Source organism: Danio rerio, chromosome 13, assembly GCF_049306965.1.
Source record: "Danio rerio strain Tuebingen ecotype United States chromosome 13, GRCz12tu, whole genome shotgun sequence".
Taxonomy (NCBI): Eukaryota; Metazoa; Chordata; class Actinopteri; order Cypriniformes; family Danionidae; genus Danio; species Danio rerio.
In genome coordinates, this window is record NC_133188.1 from 39,634,049 (window position 1) to 39,651,972 (window position 17,924).

Genomic DNA, 17,924 nt, shown 5'->3' on the forward strand with positions numbered 1-17,924 from the left:
TTCTGCTAGCTGAAATACAGAAAAAGTTATGGCCAAATTAAGACACAAAATCACCCCAGAGTGGATAAAAACATCCCCAACAGCACATAAGGGTTAAATAACTAAAACAAAAGTGACTAACAAAGGTTCCTGTTATTGTATGACATGAAAAAAAAAGTCCTTGAGTCCTTGACTGGAATGCAAGTTAAAAAAATTCCAAGATATTGCAGAAATTTCATGACCTGTTAGAACTCTGCAGTATTAATAGATTTCTATACCTCACAATGCCTATAATATGTTCTGATGAGAGTGTTTTTGAGAGCATGTAAACCTTCTCTTTGGCTCTGAGCTGGTCGAACATCTCCTGAACCTCCAGCTTCCAGTCATCCTGCAGCGACTGGAATGATTCTGCAGGCATTTCAAAGAAGCCGGACTCCTCGATGGCTGTAAGCTGGTCAAGGATACTAGTGAAGGGGGGTCGTGAGTGAGGGTCCACATTCCAGCAGTCTACAGCAGGTGGCACAAAAAAACACCACACACACACAGCTGAAATGAGTGACTGAAGCCTGCTGTATAATACACTGTCATCATGTAACAAAAACACAGTCAGAGTATCATACTATGAATTTATGCAAGCACAGCTGGGAGTTTGTTTTTTTACATTGTTTTGTTATGATGATATGACTTGTTATGTTATGATTTGTCATGTTTGGAGGCAGAGTAAATCATCATTGAAATTTTATTTAGTTCTGCAGGAAAATAATTCCTAAAGTGCCTCAATTATGCTGTTTTTAAGGTTCTGAGTTTTATTTTGTAAGTCTCCTGCAATTTAAATTTATATGGACATTTTGAAAGCAACTCATCTATGAACCCCCCCCTCCCAGTCTAGATCAACAGGCAATGTAGAAAACAAATTGAACATTGTAAACAGTATTTTAGTAAGGCAACCACTTACTCGGCTATGTTTAAACATGCTTTTTTATGCAAAAATACATGCAAACATGACATGACAAAATTGTATGAAATACTTCCCAATTAAAAGAACAGTTCACCCAAAAATTTAAATGTTCTCACTATTTACACAACACAAATAGTTCCACGCATCTGTGAGCTTCCTTTTTCTGAAGATATTTTGATATTAGTAAAAAAAATTTGACATCCACAGAAGGAAAAAACAATGGTTTTTAAAATATAATTTTTTTGTTCAACAGAAAAAAAAGAAACTCAAACAGGTCTGTGACAAGTTAAAGGTGAGTAAATAATGACAGAATTTTGAGTTTTGGGTGAAATATCCCGTTAATGTTATTATGTTCTTTCGGATATTGATATAGCTCTGTTGTTGTCAAATATTCGTTTACACTGAGTGAGTAGAACGGGTATACATTTTTTATTATCGCCCTTCATAGCCAGTACTGTCAATCCTACAATCAAATCATAATTATTGTAAGCCAGTTTGAAACAACCTACACAAAACTCCAGTCAAAATACACCATCACCTTCTCATTTTTCAAGCAAAAATGTTTGTGTGACCAGGAGAAAATGAGGTAAGAGTTAGGGTTATCTCTTTTCTAAACCCACCCTATCCTAGAGCCTACTCTGCTCTGATTGGTCAGATGGTTCTGTCTATTGTGATTGGTCTATTGCTTATGTGTGTGTCAGAAACCAATGCACTTTAGTGCCCTCAATGATTGCTACTAAACTCAATTTTAAATAAGTTTGAATTTAAGATTTTTAAAAACCTTTTGCATTCACACAAACAAGTAACAATAGACAAAGCATGGATGGTTACCATTTAAAGAAAGCATAAAAGAAGCACTGAGTTAAAGAAATAGTTCAATCGAAAAAATAAACAAATAAATAAATCTGCCATCATTTACTCACTCTTTACTTGTTTCAAACCTGTTTGACTTTCTTTCTTTGTTGAACACAAAAAAGATATTTTGAAGAAATCTAGAAACCTGTATCCATTGACTTGCGTAGTATTAGCTTTTTATACAATGAAAGTCAATGGTTACAGGTTTTCAGCTTTCTTCAAAATATCTTCTTTTGTGTTTAACAGTATAGAGAAACTCATTAAGGTTTATAACACCTTGAGTGAGTAAAAAAATTGTCATTTTTCATACTGGCGTGAACTATTTCTTCAACAAAGAGTGCAGCAGTATTTCTTGCCTTCCATCAGCCGGGCGAACGGCTCAGGACAGGTGGAGGGAATGGGCAGGGACAGTTTATTCATGGCCACACCATAAGCCACTGCCAGACCGTCAATACCACGAAACGGCACCTCTCCTGTCAGCAGCTCCCACAACAAAACCCCGTAACTGAGAGAAAAAGACAGACAGACAGACAGAGACTCTGCAGTTAAAACAAGACTACCCACAACGACAAGCTGTCACCAACAGTATCTGTGCAGGAACAAGCAGAATCCTACACAGAAACACCACAAATGGATGACAGCTATTGTGAAAACAGAAAATCTCTCTATTATCATTTCAAAGTGAGCCTTTGCAGTGTCATGTACTTTAAAACATAAAATAAGCGCTTCAGTGGATAAATGGGCAAGAGATGTTGACAATATTGACAGAAATACATTGGCCACGGTTTGGGAAGATTGAAATCTGCTGCATGTGATAAATATGCAGATTTCCAGATCTAATTAGGGCTGTGCAATATGATGATATACGGTATATTGTAGGGAAAAAATAAAAAGTCTGTCACTTTGTATTATGCTCTATCGTTTATTTTAATAACTTGGTTTATTAATACTTAAATACATATTATACATCTTTTTTATAATTATATGAGCTCAATAATACACACCATTATTGGGATTCAAACAGAAACATGAATAACAGAATCATGAAAAAGTTGTAATCTTGAAACAACAATGCTTACATTTTGCATTTTATTTAGTTATTATTACCTGTTTTTGAGTTGGACTTGTAATCAGTATTTTTTTTAAAGTGTATAATATTTAAAAAATAACTATTTTTTCTAATTTTTTTAATCAAATATTTTCCCTAAAATTCTAAATAAAGTGAGCAAAATGATCACATACAAATGAGTACATTTCACAGTATATACTTTAAATGCAAACTAATAACTGATTGAATTTACAGAGATGGTGATATATAGTTATACAGTGGGGAAAACAAGTAATGAAAACCTCACCATTTTTCTCAGAAAACATATTTATAAAGATCCTGTTAACTTGAATTTTTTCCTGGATGGTGGAAACAACCAAAGAAATCCATATATGCAAAGAAAACTAAACTAATTAGTTTACAGATTAAGTTATGCGTAATAAAATAAAATGACATCAGAAAAAAGTATTGAACACATGAAGAAAGGGAGGTGCATAAAGACAGTGAAAGCCCAGACAGCAGCTGAAATCTCTCAGTAGTTATTCAGCAACCCTCTGCCTTCATCAGTGTAAATGAATATGAGCTGCTTCAGTCCAACATCTACATTAGCAGGAGGATAAAGAGGACACCAGGGTGGACATTTCAGCAAGACAATGATCCAAAACACAGCCAAGAAATCTCCAAATGCTTATAGAGAAAGAAAATCAAGCTGTAGAATGGCCCAGCCAATCACCTCACTTGAATCCAATAAAAAGTACAAAATAAAGCTCAGATTTGATAGACGAGACCCACAGAACCATCACGATTTTTACACTCTGTTGAAGCCTGTGAAAAACCACACCTGAGCAATGCATGACTTCCTTCAACATATGAGAGGCGTCTTTAAACTGCCATCACCAAAAAAGCCTATAAATATAAATATTAAATACGTTTCAGTAGATCAGTACTTTCTCTTTGTGTCATTTCATTGTTATTACACAAAACTCATTATTTCAGATTTGTTTGTTTTATTTTTTAATGTTTGTTTTGTTGGAGTTTTTACTAAAATCTGGTTCAATTTCATGTCAACAGCTCATTTAGAAGTATTATTCCCAGGAAAAATCATGACTTGTTCAATAGTTATTTTCCCGGCTGTATATATCGTTATCAGGATATGAAACGACTTATATTGTGATATGAGATTTTTGTCATATAGCCCAACCCTGTAATGTTTAAATAACAAACCACAAACACAATGCAGACACATCACATTTTGTAAATGTAGGAAGGGAACAAAGTATTCAAAAGACCACAGCTCTGACACAAATTGAACAGTAAGCTATTTTTATCTCTTTACTATCCATCCCTCCCCTTCTGCAGTCTGTAATCAGGACTTGTGGTGGAAAGCAAAATTCAGACATTAATAACAGCACCAAACAACACGTCAACCAGGCTCAGAAACTGGGCTAATGACACCACTGGTTTGTTACCATGACAACCAATACCTTCACTGGATGCTGCCATCTGTGACCTATAGTATGGCCAACTGATTTTGAGCAAAATTTGGCTCTGCAATTTGTGCTAAAACTCTCTGATTATGTTTGTGTAAAAATTAAAAGACTGTATATGGGTCAAGTTTGGGTCAAAAAGAACATTGCCTTTTTTCCTCTGAACCAAAAAAAAAAGCAGTTCTACAATGTTACTGTGATAAGTAAACCCAGTAAATTGTTTGTTCAATGTAACACTAGTTCATATACAAAAAAGCGTATTTCATTCAATAATCATTTGATGGCACATAAAAAGATTGTATTTAAGGATCACAGTACAGCCCCGAGATACTAATTATTTGTAATTTTCACTTCTTAAAACTTCAAACTACTAGATTTTACAAGCTTTTAGAGCAGTAATTTTTTTTCATTTAAAATTTATAAAAATAGAGTATGATCATTTAATGTTTTATATAGTTACAGCTTAAAATTTTTCATTCATTCATTCATTTTCCTTTAGTGTCCCTTAATTAGTTAAGGATCACCACAGCGGAATGAACCGCCAACTTATCCAGCATATGTTTTACGCAGCAGATGCCGTTCCAGCCACAACCCAGCACTGGCAAACACCCATGCATTCTAGCATTCACACATATACAATGAAGGACAATTTAGCTTACCCAATTCACCTACAGCGCATGTCTTTGTACTTGTGAGGGCAACCGGAGCATACGGAGGAAACCCATGCGAACGCAGGGAGAACGTGCAAACTTCAGAAATGCCAACTGACCCAGCCGGAACTTGAACCAGCCACCTTCTTGTTGTGAAGGGACAGTGCAACCAACGAGGCACCATGTCGCCCCTTAGAATTTTTAGAAACTAAAAATTTTAATAGAAATTTTAGCGTTTTTTTTATTTCAATACAGCTTTTTTATGATCAGCATTTGAAAATCTGGAATCTGAGGCTGTACTTGATCACTAACTTAATGTTCAGAGTAAGCAAATGTTTCAAAAAGATACAATTTACAACAAGAGTCTTTTTTTGTATTAGCATGTTCGCCAATTTTCGTATATGTGCGTAAAACGTAGCTCGTGGGGCACTTCGTTGGATGTTTATAGGTGGCGCTGTCGAGCCATTTTTCCACACCCACTTCCGAAACCCATATCACACTTAAATATTTTGCCAGTTCTGGTGCGGGTGTTTTCAAGCATGTTTACACCCTCAAAAGAAAAAAAATAATTAAATACGGCAAATTAATCCAATACGGCACAGGTGGGCAAACTCGGTCCTGGAGGGCTGGTGTCCTGCACAGTTTAGCTCCAACTCTAATAACACACACCTGCTCATAGATTTCCAGTGATCTTGAAGACACTGATTAGCACATTCAGGTGTGTTTAATTAGTGTTGTAACTAAACTATGCAGGACACCAGCCCTCCAGGACCGAGTTTGCCCACCCCTGCAATAGGGCCTATGCACCGTTTCGGCGCTCAGTCCCTAATAAAGACTTCTTAGTAAACATCAACAGTGTCAAATAGCTACATATGTTACAGTAGTTCTTAATTTACTGTTAGTTTAAAAATAAAACTGTTTTTATCTCCATTAAATAAAACAGTTATAACTTTTGATTTGGTTATTAAAAATTAACATCACGCAAGATTAATAAATGCTTTACCATCCATTCATTCATTCCTTTTCCTTCAGCTTAGTCTCTATTTCAGAGGTTTCCACAGTGGAATGAACTGCCAAATATTCCAGCATATGTTTTGCCCTTCCAGCCGCAACCCAGTACTAGGAAGCATCCATACACACTCATTCACACACACTATGGCCAATTTAGTTTCTTCAGTTCACTTATACTGCATGTTTTTAGACCAACCCAAGCTCATTCTGAAAACAAAGGCCCGTGGACGTTTCTGGAGACCGTGATTAATGTAGCCAGAGGTACGCATGGCTGCATTTAATTTTTTAAGCGAACGATATGGGGCGGTATGACGCCGTTCCTTTTCGCACTTACTGACTGACCGCTTACCTCCATGTGGAGGGCTTTCCCGCCACAACAAGTTTGTCCAGTTAGCTCGTTGTGTATGTCGGCGGAATTGAGATGCAGAGAGGAGCTGACAACGCTGACGAAGATGACGACGATGACCAGGTTCGAGTCCGGAGAAGAGCGGTTCCAGAAATCAGGTAAGACAAAAACATATTCCAAAAAAATAAAGTGAATAAGTTGTGGTGAAATCTGAAAACGTGTTCAAAATCAGACGAGGGCTTTTCTTTTTCTGGACAGCTTTTGTAAATTGTTGCTTGGGTTGAGGGAAGCAAGCGGGCGGGCGGGTCAATCTGTAAAACTGGTTGGGTTTAGGGAAGGAGGAGGAGGGTGGTTCGGCCGATTGGCCAGTCGCCCAGTCAATCAGACAAACGGTCACTCAACAGCGGCCTTCGGTGGGTTTATGCGAGAACAGCGTGGGCGCGAATTGCGCTTGCGAGAGTTGTTTGAGAGAGATGTTTGAGATGCGAAAAAGTACACACAGCGTCCTCTTCGCGTATTCGCAAAAACAAAAACTGAACAAATACGTTGCCTACCTGCCGGGACGTTGTTCGCAGCCTCCAGAAATGTCCACGGGACTACGTTTTCAGAATGAGCCTGGGTTGTATTAGACTGTGGGGATGCCAACACGGGGAGAACATGCAAACAAATAAATCCACAAGAAATGCCAACTGGCCCAGCTGGGACTCGAACCAGCGACCTTCTTGCTGTGCTGTGACAGTGATAACCACTGAGCCACCGTGCCACCCGTTAAACGCTTTACCAGTAGTTTTCATTCAAATCTGGAATCTGAGGGTGCAGAAAAATCTAAATACATGGAACAATTGTGAGTACAGTTGTCTAAAAATTTGGTTTGGATCAATTTAATTTAAGACATTTACAAAATATCCTCACGCAATCTGATTTTTGCTTAATTTTCAAAAGATTTTTGGCATCAAAGAAAAAACCCTGGTTTTCTGGTCCAGGGTCACATTTGGTAGGAAACACCAGGTATACACACACACACTAACACACAAACCATCTTCCTGATGCCCACCTCCACACATCACTGCCTTTGGAGAAGGTGGATGATCGGATGACCTCAGGTGCCATCCAGGCGTACGTGCCCGCCGCACTCATCTTCGTGGTCCGATGCCACTCTCGAGCCAAACCAAAATCTGTCACCTTCAGAGTCTTGTTGCTCAAATCATCGTTCTCCACACGCTCCAGGATCAGAACTGTGAAGAAAAGTAGAGGTAAAATCAGGAATGAGGATCGAAGATTTGATTGCCCTGTAGAATAGCTGAACTGACATAAGTGTAAAAAAAAACGTTAAGTAAAATAACAAAGAAATAATTTTTTGGTCACTGCTTTATAGTGTTTTATTACACGGTTGTCTGGAATACTCAATTCTAATTTATCAGTCATGAAGTTTTTAAGGTATGTTATTCCCAGATAACAACTGCTGAATAAAACATCCTTTTAAGGGAACTTCGAATCACCTTGACTCTCAGTAAAGACGTCTACATCCATATACATACATCCACATTCATATTCATCTGCTTTTCTGACACGCTGTCTCTGTTTTTGACTGTTTGGTGCCATCTTGTGGTTGCATTATGCACGCTCTATCAGCTGTTTTCGTTTCTGTAGGCGTTGCTTTAAATCAAAGAACGAATAGACTACAATGGTTCAGAGCAATGTTTTGTGTCTCAGTTTTGCGGCAGGTAGTCGTATAATAAGCAGGAAAAAGCTTGGGCTGCCAATAAGCCTGTCGGGATTTTTTCTGTGCTAACAAGCTCCTGGATGAACTTTATCGCTAACTTAATGTTCGTAGTAAACAAATGTTTCAAAAAGATTTGAAACAATTTACAGTAATGACTCCTTAGTCATCAACGTTGACAAATAGCTACATTTGTTACAGAAGTTCTTATTCTAATATTAGTTTAAAAATAAAACTGACCTTTATTATTTTTTAGCTATATTAATAAATAAGGAAGTTATGACTTTTGATTTGAATAAGTTATTAAAAATTAACATCACCCAAGATTAATAAATGCTTTACCAGTAGCTTTTATTGCTAACTAACTTGTGTTACGTTAACAAATGGAGCCTGTAGAACACTGTAAAAAATTTTGACAAAAAGTTGACAACAAAATATTTTTATGTTGCTTACAATTATTACAAAGTTCATCATGTTTCAAGAAATTTTTACTTAATATTTTTAGTCAGATGGATTGATGTAAGTTGAGATGACTAGAAAAGTTAATTTGATTCAACTAAAAAATTAAGGAGGCAAACATTTTTACAGTGTATAGTATAGTGTTAAAAAACAAAAGGTTTTTCTCGGCCATGTTACATGTTAGATAATAAACAGACTATTATGTTTTTTCAGTATTTTGTGTTGTGATCAGTTTTTTATCTACAATCTGATGATTCTTAAAAGGCAGTCTAAAGGTTTAAATAATAAATAATTATTTACTGAATTTTTAAGTGTCCACAATAACAATCTCATGCATATTTGTTATGTTCTTGTATTGAGTCACTGAATCACAAGGGATACAATATTCATAATCACAATAGTACTCTTGAATCATATCCAGTCATGCTTGGTGGTGCAGTCCAATATCAGAGTTTGTTTTTTGATTTGCATCACAGTTTGCGTTGATAAAATTAGCTGACTTTGTTTTTCAACACAGCACAGCCAATGAAAAGCTTAGAGACTTATCTTTGAACTACAGCGTCCAATGGTCTGCAAGGTCCTATGCTAATCATCTCTGAGTGGCCAATGAGAGGCAAGGAGATGTTTTGATCAGCCAATCAAGCGGCGGAAAGTGAAGGCGAGTGCAAATCCCCTGTAATAAGCTTTGGGTTTAAAGGATCCAATCAGACAAGTGAACTGCCAAACACAGGATTACAAACCACTTACACACTCGGAGAGCCAAAACATGAGTCTACACAACACAAACCAACGCACTCTTACCATGAACAATACCGTACACAACCACATGAGAAAAGCACCATACTGTACACAACCACTGCAAAGGGGTGTTAGGAAAAGTTTAAGGGGAAAAAACATTATGTTGCTAAAGTGAATACTGAAAATCAATATTCAGTTGACATGTTCATTTCAGACATAAAAAATATTATTAAATATACTGATGATATTAGTTCTTATAATATATAATAATCATTAAATCAATATACAGTCAAGCTCAACATTATTCACACCCTTGGCAAATTCAAACTTAAAGTTTGTGTTCAAATGTAAACATAAGTGGAGAAATATTATTTTCCACAATGATGCCTCTTGAACATCATCTTCTTATCTTTTGCGAGAAGCCTTTGTCATTTCCAGTCAAAAAATAAATAAAATATATAGTTGAAGTCAGAATTATTAGCCCTCCTGAATTATTAGCCCCGCTGTATATTTTTTAATACATTTCTAAACATAATACAACCCCAAATCAGAAATTGGGACAGTTTGAAAAATGCAAATAAAAAGAAAGTGATTTTTAAATTTACTTTAACTTGTATTTCATTGCAGACAATACAACAAACATTATATAATGTGTTCCTTATGATTTTTATAGTTTTTTTTTTTTCAAGATAAACATGTATTCCAATTTTGGTTATTGCAACACATTTCAAAACAATTTGCAACAGTAAAGCATTTACTACTTTGTAATGTTGCCATTCCTTTTCACACCACTTAAAATATGTTTAGGGACTGAAGACACCAAGTGAGGAAATGTTTCAGGTGTAATTTTGTCCCATTCGTCCTGCAAATAAGTTTTAAGGTGGGTAACAACGCAGATTCTTCGTTGTTTCATTTAGCGCTTCAAAAAACACCACAGATTCTCTGTTGGAGACAAGTTGGGACTACAGGCAGGCCAGTCAAGGACCTGTGTCCTCTTTCTCTGTAGCCAGGACTATGTAATGTATGCAGAATGTGGTTTATCATTGTCTTGTTGAAATATGCATGGGCATCCATGGAAAAGAAAGAACCATATTGTTCTCCAAAATCTTTATATACTTTTCAGCAATAATGGTGTCAGCACAAATGTGCAAGTTACCTTTGCTAAGGGCACTGACACAACCACATATCATGAGAGACCCTATATGAATGAGGATTTTTGATGCTGTGCTGTCTGAGGGATCAGAGAAGCTTAGGCTTGTGCCCTTGTCCTTTATGAACTGATTTTTTTTTTTTTAAACATTTCAATAATTTTCTCACGTATTTGTAGACAAACTGGTGATCCTCTGCTCATCTTAGCTCCTCAAGGACTAGACCATTCTAGGATGCTGCTTTTGTACCAAATCATAATTACAATCACCTGCTGAAATCACCTGTTTCAAATCGCATCATTATTTAACCAATTTACCTGATTACAAACTCTAAATTGCTCCTGTCCCAGCTTTTTTGTAATGTGCTGCAGGTCTGAATGATAGGAAAAGACGTATATTTACAAATGAAATGAAGTTTACCAGACAAAACATGAATTATTTTGGGCTCATATTGTCTGCAATAAAATACATGTCAGAGTAAATTTGGAAATCACTGCTTTCTTTTTTTATTATTGCATTTTCCATACTGTCCCAACTTTTTTCTGATTTAGGGTTGTATATATATATATATATATATATATATATATATATATATATATATATATATATATATATATATATATATATATATATATATATATATATAAGTAAAAAGTAATATAAGAGAATGTTAGTAATGAGGTCTTACTGTTGCTGGACTTGAGGTCTCTGTGGATAACAGGTACGATGGCCTGGCAGTGCAGGTACAGCATGGCGCGTGCGATCTGCACAGCCCAGTCCACCAGCGTGTGTGGAGGGATGCGTTTCCCTGCGAGGGCCCGGTTGAGCGGCCCGCCGCGGGCGTACTCCATAACCAGACACAGGTTGGGCTCCTGCAGACACACACCCAGAAGAGCCATGATGTTGGGGTGTGTGAGCATGGCAAAGAGCTTGGCCTCCTGACGAACACTCTCCAACGTCTGAGACACGTCCTCATCCGGGTCCCGGCGGGCCGCCTTTACCGCCACCTCCTGCCCATTCCAAATGGCACGGTACACTTTCCCAAAACCACCAACCCCGATCATCTCCTCCAGAGCCAGCTCACTGAAATCTATCTGCAGCACTGATGATAGACACACAATACAGGGAGATATTCATTTTAAACAAAACAGACCTGTTATCTTTTTCTCTAACGTGCTTATGAAATGATCACCCAACTATTACTAAACTATTAACCATATATAGTAGATATTTTTCATCAAATTTTCCTAGTGGAAGTGTGATTAGCCTAATACACTGTGACAGAAGTCTTGTCGCCTATCCAAATTTAGGAACAACAAATAATAACTTGACTTCTAGTTGAGCATTTGGTATTAGGAGTGACTAATATGAAAGGCAAAGGCCTCTAGATTAAGCTTATTTTACCTAATAAAATATGATCATGCCTTGATTTTTAATTATTTAATTAGAACAGTAAGGTCTGACTTTGCTTAGACAAAAGTCTTGTCACTTAACAGAAACAATGTATAGTATAGAATATAAAGTCATGGTGCAGTGGATAAATAATTAAAACTTGTGTATGGAGGACTGCATCCATACATCTCTGCAATGACTCAAATATCTTATTAATAAAGTCATCTTATTACTTAAAGAAAGCTCTTGCAGGACTCCTAGAGTTCATCAAGATTCTTTGGATTCATCTTCAATGCCTCCTCCTTCATCTTACCCCAGACATGCTCAATAATGTTCATGTCTAGTGACTGGGCTGGCCCATCCTGGAGCGCCTTGATCTTCTTTGCTTTCAGGAATTTTGATCTGGAGGTTGAAGTATAAGAAGGAGCGCTATCCTGCTGAAGAGTTCGCCCTCTCCTGTGGTTTATAATGTAATGGGAAGCACAAATGTCTTGATTCCTCAGGCTGTTGATGTTGCCATCCACTCTGCACATCTCTCTTACACCCCCCCCCCCCTCCCATAAACACACAGTGAATGAAACCCCAAACCGTGATTTTTCCTATTAGTTGTTGCCTTTTAAATGGGATCGATGACAAGCCTTTGTATGGTTACAATAATCAGTCACAAAAGCACTTTAACTGTTGCTCATTATTTAGTATTTTACATTACGTTGTTTTAAAACTGCTTATGGTGGTCTGTCTTTTAAATATTCTGGGGTATTGCTACTGAATAAACTGCCTGTGGATATTAAAAGCATTACAAATGTGGTTAGTTTTAGTTTCAAATCTAAAGCTGGCTCTTAAGCAGAACAGTATATTGATGGATTTTACAGGATTTTTAATGATTTTTTCTGATTGTTTTTGTATTTATTTTATAATGTAGTATCACCATGTGTCTGTTACTGAGAGTAGTATAATCTGTACTTCACATCAAGGACCACAATGGAAACAAGTTTAGTTTTTTAAACTTCATTGTGTATATTCTGGGCAGCGCTGTGGCAAAGTGGTTAGCACTGTCACCTCATAGCAAGAAGGTCGCAGGTTCAAGCTTTTAGTTAGCATTTCTGTGTGGAGTTAGCATGTTCTCCCCATGTTTGCGTGGGTTTCTCCAGGTGCTGGAAGGGCTTCTGCTGCCTAAAACATATGCTGGATAAGTTGGCGGTTCATTCCGCTGTGGCGACCTCAGATTAATAAAGAGACTAAGCCGAAAAGAAAATGAATGACTGAATGAATGAATGTGTATATCCTTGACGAATTAAGCATATTCACGACTTTTTGGTCAAATCAAGAGAAAGTATAATAGAAAACAATAGGCCAACTGTTTTTAAATGTGTTTAACTGCAGTTCAAGCTGTGAGATGATCCTGTTGGTTTTTGTAAAATTGCAAGATTTTATTTGTCTTTAAATAGACCTCCGAGGCTATATCTGTTGTGGTTTTATGTATTTGTTGGTAAGTAAAAATGAAGTAAAGAACTCAACCTATTAACATAAGCCAGTGGGTGCTTAATGTATTTATAATACATTTATCAAAATTATAAAACTGTTTTATTTGGCTGATGTTCAGTTATAAATATATGAACTATTTCATGTTTCATGATTTTACCCATGAGTCACAAGCTGCCAATTTTCCAAGTCTATCATTTCTTTTCTGAATCTGCATTTTCAAATGTGGATTTCCCATTTTGGATACACCTTGCAATACATCAAAGGATCTGAAACTCAAAAATCGTCCCACTTTGGGGTAATTCACTCACACTGCTGCAGATAATATTTCTCCACCTGTGAATCGTGTTTATTTGAGAGACCGAACTACTACTGTTACATGAAAATAAACCCTTATTCGGATTTGTGTGTCCTTCATACAGTATATGAGTAACAGCTGATAGACTGAGGCAGAAAGAGAGCCGCATTAATCGGCAGAAAGCAAATTTGGATGGCAGGATGCATGATTTAAAATGACGGATGACGTGGGAGAAAATGGAAAGCAGTAAAACAAAGATGTGCGTGAGATTGTCTCCTCTTCTCCTGTCTGTGGTGATGACGGTGTGTCTGGGCCACTGTGTCTCTTATTAATATTGCAGTTGGCAGGAACCACATGATAAAAAGTAGGCCAGCAGCCATTCAGGAAAAGCGAGACGACCACCGACATGCGACTGGCAACACGAGGACACACACACATGATAACCAATAATGTTTTAAAGGCTATTAAATATGGTAATGTTTTGTAAAAACATTTACAAATGTGGGGGCTCAACATTTTTGGTTATTTTGTGTAATACATACTTCAGCTATTTATGTATTTAAATATAGTTACGTGTAGTTTATTAATAAAACGTAACCTGTTTAAGTTTGTAATCTGGCATACATTATTCTCTGATTAGCCATTGCAGATGTTAGATTGTAGACTTTCAGACTAAATGTAGATACAAACACTTACTTTACGAGAAAACGATGTCTTTGTAAACACAATATCCATTGGTGCTCTAGATCGGACAATTTCAGACTTTTTTCTCGAATAGACTGATTGGCGCGATTATGCATTCACAATGGTTTGAACTGTTATAAGGGTGATTAAATGCATATTTATATTATCGATTATTTTAGTTATTAACATTATTATTTAAAATAGAGATCAGAGTGAAATATTTCTCAGTAAAGGATTGACCCACACACATCTTGTTCTAATGTCCTTTAGGTGGGATCAAGCATTAATTAGGGAGGTCAATCCCCCCCAACCCTGCCTGTATTTTGCACCCTGATCTGATGTTCAGTAAAAGTCCTGTTGTTTTGACCCCAGTAACTTTTTAAAGGCTGGAGTAAGATTTAGAGTAAATAAAGGTAAAAAAATGGTCTTTTGGAATTAGATAGTTCTTATAAGTTGGTCCAAACAGCTAGTACTTCTAGTTCTGCTTGACAAGCTACAGACCATTTTGGAAGAATCTGAAGCCAGATTTTAGATTTTAGTGTTGGTCTCCCAGCCCAGTCAAGGGTTGTTTATTTATTTCTTTATTTTTTTTTGAACTTCTGGGCTGGTAAGGCTGGGAAACCTGCCTAAAATCCAGATGAGCATCAGTTTGTACATATTGGATAAAGGGATAGTTCACCCAAAAATTTAAATTCTGTCATGAATTGGTGGTCCATAAGGAGATTCCACCCAAAAATGTGTAAAGCTCTTTGAGTGTCCAGAAAAGCTCTACATAAATGTAAGGAATTATTATTATTATTATTATTATTATTATTATTATTATTATTACCCTTGTTTCAAACCTTAATGAGTTTCCTTCTTCTGTTGAAAACAAATGAAAATATTTCCAAGAAAGCAGGAAACCTGTAACAATATTTGTACCTATGGAAGATTTCAGCTTTCTTCAAAATATCTTATTTTGAGTTCAACAGGAGAAAGAAGCTCATAAAGATCTAGAACAGGAGTGGGCAAACTCTGTCCTGGAGGGCCGATGCCCTGCACATTTTAGCTCCAACTCTAATTATACACACCTGCTTATAGATTTCTAGTGATCTTGAAGACACTGATTAGTTTGTTCAGGTGTGTTTGACTAGTGTTGGAACAAAACTCTGCAGGGACACCGGCCCTCGAGGATCAAGTTTGCCCATCCCTGGTCTAGAACCACTTAAATCACACTAAATAGTAAATTTTCATTTTTGGGTGAACTACCCTTTAACCAGAACAATCAAGGTGTGTTGAAGTGATTATAGATCAGTGTGGGCCAAATCAACTCAACCCTCTGCAGACACCTTTATGTTTTCTGTAGATGCGGTCAGCGTACTCACAGTGTAACGGTGGCACCGAATAGTCGCAATAGTCCTCCGGCGTGTCCCGGATCTTCTCCGAGATTCCGTTACTGCTCACGTAGTTACTAGGGAAAATACCGACCCGGTCCTCGATCATACCTGTCCACCAGCCCTCATCCCCGGACACCAGCGAGTCCTTGGACAGCACCTCTACCCGATCCCCCTTCCGCAGGCTGAGCTCGTCCTCGGCGGTCGCCTCGTAGTCGAACACGGCGGTCCAGTAACCGGCACCGGATGGGGTCGCCGCCGCCGCAGGGCCAAACCCGAGGAGACGAGCCCCCGGCTGAGGCTCTGCGGCGGCTCCATCTCCGTCTGCGCTGTCCGGGCCACTGCTGTTAAAGGGGAAACTGAAAGCATCCATGCTGCCGATCCATAGGGGCGACCGGCCCGGTTCTGCTGCTCCTCACCTGCCGCAGAGCTCAAGACCGGGCGCAAAGCCGCAGCATAAGTAGCGGTTAATCCGAGCAGCCTCTCGCCTCAACGAGCTCCAGACCTGCCGCCCTCCTCATACGGGACTGCTCAGGGTTCATGAAACGATCTTTCGGTCCCGAACATAAGGCACTTCTTGCGTTAATTGGCTACAACATTGTCCCGCACCCTCATCCGCTCCTGAGCCTGCACTCGCCCCCTCCCAGCACATGATTCCAGTGGTTTACCGTCTTGACGAATCCCCGGCTCTTGTGAGTTGAGTGGCAGAAATGCGCATCAATCCCATCTCGCCTCTTTATAAGACCCGCCCACTAAATCTCTGTCACAGCAAATGCGGGGAATGTTTCAGCACCGCGGGACCGGACAGCGCGCGCACCGCAGGAGGAAACAGTGGAGCTGAGAAGAATCGATCCATTTCTATTTAACACAGCAAACATGGTCAGAATCGCTTTCGTGAGTGGTTTCTTTTATCGCATTTATCTTTTAAAAAGACAAGGAAGAAAATTGAGGTCGAGATAGGGTTAACCGTTACGTGTACTCCCAGAATCAGAATCAGAGAGAGCTTTATTGCCAGGTAGCCTTCACACATACGAGGAATTTGTTTTCTTGGCAGAGCTTCTACAGTGCAACAGAATGACAGAGACAGGACAATAAAAAACAACAACAAAAAAACAAAACAAAACAGATAGGCTAATAAATACATTTAGAAGTAAATAGTGAATGCAAATATACACATTTGACTAGTGTAGATACAGGTATATTAATACATTGTTATATTTGCAGCTGTTATTTGCAACTAGGCATGTAAAGTACGTCGTTAAATAAATAAGTGTATATGTGAATAAAAAGTAGTGATGTTGTTTGTTTACAATTACTATCATAAAGTGTTCAAGAGATGGATTGCCTGAGGGAAGAAACTCTTTCTGTGTCGGGCTGTTCTGGTGCACTGTGCTCTGTAGCGTCTACCAGAAGGTAACAGTTCAAAGACACAGTGTGCTGGGTTTGAGGGGTCCAGAGAGACTTTGCCAGCCCGTCTGCTCGCAATGGATAAGTACAGTTCTTAATGAGTAGTGAGGGTTGTACCAGTGATTTGCTCTTTCTATATAAACATTGTAAAGATATTAAACAGTGGGCCTAATTGCTTAGAAATATAATGTAGTTCAGTGGCGTAGGTGTGAAAACATTCACTAGTTGCAGAGATCTTGTCAGACTTTAGGGTAGCCTAGATAACAATCCCATACCCTCTCGATTTTGGGTACAAATCTTAACAGTATTAGACACATGTATGAGAGTCATAAAGAGTGCCATGTCCATTCTAGCAGACGAGACCCACCCACTTTATTCAAAGTTTTGCCACCTGCCATCAGGCAGAAAGTATACTTATTCTACACTCAGAAAAACAAGATAAGTGGTACAAATAATGTTCCTTAAGGAACAGATTTGTACCTTGGTAAAAGTTGTACTTTATATGGCACAGAAAAGACCTCTTATGATACTGTTTTGTACCTTTTATGGTACAATTGACATGAAGGTACACAATTGTTCTCATAAAAAGGTACACAAGTGTTGGACAATTCTTCTTCATTACAATATCTATGAAAATAAATACTACTGGAAGGTAAAGTGATTTTTTGAATAACTTCTATATTAAAGCATGAATCATCAATTAAAAGCACATGTTTAAAGAACCTCAAAAATGTTAATTATTAAATTTTATAATACAAAACAATTGGTAAAACAAAACTATAGGTATTGTAAACTAAACATTTGTTAAGAATTTTTTGATAAATACATTTTCATTATTGATATCCGCACCTTTGGCATTTGCCTTCCACTATGCATGTGAGCAGGCAAA

The 17,924-nt window shown here is 37.8% G+C and overlaps 1 protein-coding gene across 4 annotated transcripts in view; it reads right to left on the minus strand.

Annotated features, from left to right (window-relative positions):
* map3k9 (mitogen-activated protein kinase kinase kinase 9) overlaps nucleotides 1–16,278 on the minus strand; it is a 32,838-nt gene extending 16,560 nt beyond the window's left edge. For all 4 annotated transcript variants that reach the window (XR_012388835.1, XR_012388834.1, XM_073920181.1 and 1 more), the window contains exons 1-5: nucleotides 15,620–16,278; nucleotides 11,088–11,501; nucleotides 7,389–7,569; nucleotides 2,149–2,297; nucleotides 311–486 (exon numbers count right to left, since the gene is read on the minus strand). Coding sequence is in view for 2 of the 4 variants with exons in the window: in XM_073920181.1 (XP_073776282.1) it covers nucleotides 311–486; nucleotides 2,149–2,297; nucleotides 7,389–7,569; nucleotides 11,088–11,501; nucleotides 15,620–16,001 (1,302 nt within the window). In the remaining 2 variants the exon portion in view is untranslated. The remainder of the gene's footprint in view (nucleotides 1–310; nucleotides 487–2,148; nucleotides 2,298–7,388; nucleotides 7,570–11,087; nucleotides 11,502–15,619) is intronic.
* Nucleotides 16,279–17,924: the final 1,646 nt, after the last annotated feature.